Source organism: Helianthus annuus, chromosome 1, assembly GCF_002127325.2.
Source record: "Helianthus annuus cultivar XRQ/B chromosome 1, HanXRQr2.0-SUNRISE, whole genome shotgun sequence".
NCBI lineage: Eukaryota > Viridiplantae > Streptophyta > Magnoliopsida > Asterales > Asteraceae > Helianthus > Helianthus annuus.
In genome coordinates this window covers 55,764,595-55,769,593 of record NC_035433.2, presented here as the reverse complement: position 1 = coordinate 55,769,593, position 4,999 = coordinate 55,764,595, and the positions used below count along the sequence as shown (strand labels likewise).

The 4,999-nt window shown below is 42.9% G+C and overlaps 1 protein-coding gene across 1 annotated transcript; it reads left to right on the top strand.

Moving 5' to 3' along the window:
• Positions 1-449: 449 nt before the first annotated feature.
• Positions 450-3,493, top strand: LOC110878754 (receptor-like protein kinase HERK 1). Its single transcript, XM_022127117.2, has one exon. The coding sequence runs from the start codon at positions 781-783 to the stop codon at positions 3,283-3,285; it is 2,505 nt and encodes an 834-aa protein (XP_021982809.1). The 5' UTR covers positions 450-780; the 3' UTR covers positions 3,286-3,493.
• The last annotated feature ends 1,506 nt before the right edge of the window (positions 3,494-4,999 follow it).

Genomic DNA, 4,999 nt, shown 5'->3' with positions numbered 1-4,999 from the left:
GATTCGACTTGGACCACAACCAATCCACGTCTTTCCAAACCGACCCAGACCACTACCACCCCGCACCGGTCCGAACCGAACTTCTCTCGATCTGTATCATCAAGATCCAAGCCAAGATCAGTTCATGTTGACGGTACAGGTTGGTCGGCGATGCACGTTGCTTCTGTGGTGCAAGCTAGGGGTACATGTCAGGTTAGGTTCGTTTCGTAGGCCGAGGTCGGTTCGGGCTGGAGATGTCGGGTCCATAACGTACCGATTTCGTAATAAACTAAACCGATACTGACCATATACCGCCTGAACCGGCAAGACAATTCCACCAATTTGATGAATATGCACATAGAAGGATATAGAAAGGACCTCAATAGAACAAGTACATACCTAAGAGGACCAAAGTGAAACATTTTCTCCATTGCAGGCTTCCATTTCTATCAACTCTCTTTTATCTTCCTCCATCTCCACCACTACACCCTCACCACGACGAACAGTACCCATCATCTTTTTCCCAAAAAACAAAACTTTCTCACCTTATTTTGACCCTTAAAAAACTTCCCATTATTATTCTATAAAAAAATCAATCTTTCTGTTAACCCAACCCTAAAGAATCTATCAATCTGTCACCATCTCATTCTGGCCGTCCAGTTCAAACCGGCCTGTCTTCATCCTTTATCATACCCCCATCTGTTCTTGATCTGTCATTTGTTCGTTCCCATTTCCCCTCATTTTTTTCAAACACTTCAAAACCCCAGATCTGTAAACCCTTTATTCAAATTCTTATAATTTATGATGGGTTTTATGAAATTTCACAAACTCTTCATCTGGATCGTGTTCTTGCTCTCTTTATCTTCTTGTTATTCCCAATTTACTCCTGCTGATAGCTACTCAATCGATTGTGGATCTCCGACCAACACCAGTGTCGGAAACCGGGTTTTCCTGTCGGATAATTTAGCTTCGAGTTATCTAACGACCCAACAAAATGTTCTCGTCGATACATCCGCTAATTCGATACCCCAATCGGAATATTCTCAGCTGTATCGAACCGCTAGAATCTTTTCACAAACATCTTCTTACAGTTTCAAAATCAACCAACCGGGTCGACACTGGATCCGGCTCTTTTTCTACCCGTTTTCCGCTAGCAACTACGATCTGAAAACGGCGAAGTTTTCGGTCTCAACTCGTGATCATTCTTTATTATCCGATTACAGTACCGTTAACAGTACGGTTAAGGAATATTCCGTTAATGTTACGGATAGTGAGCTGGAGATCACGTTTACACCGTCTGGTGGCTCGTTTGCGTTCTTAAACGGGTTAGAAGTGGTGTCGGTTCCGGATCCATTGATTGCTGACGAGGCTGCGTCAGTCACGCCCCCAACGAACTTTCGGGGGCTGTTGACGCAGGCTCTGGAGACCGTAGCGAGGGTCAATATGGGCGGGCCAACGGTGACGTCTCGAAACGATTCGTTATGGAGAAGTTGGGTGCCCGATAGGGGGTATTTGAAAAACCCGAGTTTGGCGAGTAATGTGTCGAAGGTGGACTCGGTTAGGTATCCGAAAGGAGGGGCTACGGAAGACGATGCGCCCAGGAGCGTGTATGGGACCGCGGCTAGAATGGCGTCCGATGGTGACCCGAAGAGTAATTTCAATGTGACTTGGGAGTTTCCGGTGGATCGCGGGTTTAGGTATATGATTCGGCTTCATTTTTGCGATATTGTTAGTGATGCGTTGAATGAGCTTTATTTTAATGTGTATGTTCAAGAATCGAATGTGTTGCCGGATTTTGATTTGTCGATCAAAGTAGGAGGGTTGGCATTGGCTTATTACCAGGATTTTGTTACACAGTCGTTGAATACGGATACGATTAAGATTAGTATTGGCCCGTCGAATGTGAATAACGCGTTACCGAATGCTATTTTGAACGGTGTTGAGATTATGAAGATGAATAACTCGGATGGGAGTCTTTCGGGGGGAGATATTCCTGCTTCGAGTAAACACTCGAAGAGTAAAGTGGGTTTGATTGTAGGAGTCGTTGTTGGCCTAATCGTGGCTGTTGTATTGATTGTTGTTCTGTTCTTCGTGCATAAACGAAGGAAAGAGGAACGATTGAACCAGTCGAAGATCTGGATTCCGTTATCGACAAATGGGATTTCGCAGACGATGGGAAGCAAGTATTCTAACGGGACGACGATCAGTGCAGGGTCGAATTTCAATTACAGGTGCCCGTTTGCAGCGATTCAAGAAGCGACAAACAATTTCGATGAAAGCTGGGTGATCGGGATCGGTGGGTTCGGTAAAGTTTACAAAGGGGTTTTGAGCGACGGTACGAAAGTGGCTGTTAAAAGAGGTAACCCGAAATCCCAACAAGGTTTAGCGGAGTTCCAAACCGAAATCGAGATGCTTTCACAGTTTCGTCATCGACATTTAGTGTCGTTGATTGGGTACTGTGATGAGAAGAGTGAGATGATTTTGATATACGAATATATGGAAAACGGGACTTTGAAAAGTCATCTTTACGGGTCAAACTACCCGAGCATGAGCTGGAAACAACGGCTCGAAATTTGCATCGGTGCAGCCCGCGGGCTGCATTATCTCCATACCGGTTATTCAAAAGCTGTTATCCATCGAGACGTTAAATCGGCTAACATATTGCTCGACGAAAATCTCATGGCTAAGGTCGCAGATTTCGGGCTTTCGAAGACCGGGCCCGAGATTGACCAAACCCACGTGAGTACTGCAGTCAAAGGGAGCTTCGGGTATTTGGATCCCGAGTACTTTAGACGACAACAGTTGACTGAAAAGTCAGACGTATACTCATTCGGGGTCGTTTTGTTTGAAGTTTTATGCGCACGGCCTGTGATCGACCCGTCTCTCCCTCGAGAGAAGGTGAATTTAGCTGAATGGGCGATGAAGTGGCAGAAAAGCGGGCAGCTAGAACAAATAATCGATGTTACTTTAAAGGGAAAGATCCGGCCCGATTCTCTTAGAAAGTTTGGTGAAACAGCAGAGAAATGTTTGTCTGATTTCGGGGTTGACCGGCCTTCGATGGGTGATGTTTTGTGGAATCTTGAATACGTTCTTCAACTTCAAGAAGCGGTGTTACCAAACGACCCGGATGAAAACAGCACGAACGTGATCGGTGAGTTATCTCCGCAGATTCATGATTTCCATACGGGCGGTGAGGAAAACACCAACACTGGAATTGGTCAGTTTGAGATGTCGAGTGGGGATGATATTTCAGGTGTTTCGATGAGCAAGGTTTTCTCACAGTTGGTGAAATCGGAGGGTAGATGATCGATCAATGATGGCGATGATAATCGGGTAAAGAAGATGTGTTTTATATGTAGTTTTGTTTTGTTTTTACTATAATTTTATGCTTTGATAAACGATGTGATGAGTAAGTTATTTGATTATTTGATATGTTTTATGTCGGGTTTTAAAACCATGAAAGTATGGACAACATGATTTGTGTTTCGGTTAATGAATGTGCTTTGCGATTTCTGTTGTTTTTGTTTGGTCTCAAAGCTGCAACTGTTAAAGTAGTAGTACATGGGCCTAGCAAACACTCGGCTCATGGGTTGTTCTTAGCCTAAGCGTGGCCCGTTAGCAAGTTAGTTGTTTCTACTTTCTAACCAAATCTTGTTAGGAAGATGTCAAAACCCTTTCGAGTTGACTTCAATATCTTCGGTGTCATTTGTGAGCTCTTTATCAGTCCACCTTCGAAGGACACGAGTCCAGTCTATTTTATTGGCTCAAATCATCATTGAAGATGTTGAAGACGAATAGAAGAGGAGCTCCTGCTTCACTCAGGTTCGGTCACTGAGGGCTGAATTCAAGCAGAATCGACTTTTATTTGACTTCTTTTGGGCATAATCGATGCTTCTAGGGACAATTATGGCTTCTGGTTCGACTTTCATTGGGAATAATCGAAGCTTCTGGGACGATCATGTCTTTTGGTTGATTGGCAAAATCAAATAGAATGTTTTTAACTTTTAATGGAAGCTTTTGGTTCATCAATAATGGCTCTTCAGTTTATGTGTTCACTTACATAATTCATTGTGTTTGATTTTAGATTTCTAGTACATGTGGATTTCTGGTTGTGATTTTGTCTTTGTTAGATTTCTGTAGTTGAACCATCTTTTTTTTTTTGTGAGATTTTGTTCATCTGTTTACAATTACATTTAAATTTTAACATGCCTTTAAGATGTGAAAAAAAATTGTTATATTTCATCAACCAAAGGAATTTGGTGGAATATTTTTCAATTCTAATTCTTTCTTTGGCGAACCAAACACAATTTTGGACGGACAGTTTCCAATTCCGTTGGATTTCATAAACCAAACGCGGCCTAAGAGCACCTTTGATGGGTCATGGGAGGACATGGCACCCGTCAAAAATTTCGGACCAAAGATTCATACACAACATGCATTGGAGCTTGGCAGTCCGTGTGAATTGGTCCACAGCGGTGGACATCTGGACCAAGTGTGTTCGGCCACACACAAACATTGTTTTGCCATATGTTTATAATTTTTATTATAAAAGTGGAAGTGTGAGGTGGAAGGTTGTGTAAGTTTAGGATTTAGAGGAAAAACGAAAGTTTTTAAAGGTTGGTTTGAAATCTGATGTGATGCCGAGATGATCTGTAGGTCTAGAACTTTAACCACTAGAGATGCTCTGTATGATTCACATACCCTAGAGATGTGGACTTTTGACATTGTGTGAACTTAGACCGTGGGGTATGGTGGGGCTAGGCATGCCCAACGCCCGGGCTGAAACCCCTGCCCAAGGGGCCACGCCGAAACCCAAGCTCACCCAGGGTGGTGACTTGGGCGTTTGTACCCAACCCACGCCCCATACCCCATAGTCTTAACAACATGAATTTAGTAACCTGATTATGTAGCTTATGCCAAAAGTTAAAAGATAAAAGAGAAAGAAGCAAACATGCTTTATAGTTAAACTTTAAATGTAATTAATTTACCATATTTGTATATCTGGTAGGAAATCTGTAAT

Excerpts from the sequence above, each read along its gene's own strand:
- LOC110878754 (XM_022127117.2), top strand. The coding sequence starts at position 781 with ATGATGGGTTTTATGAAATTTCACAAACTCTTCATCTGGATCGTGTTC.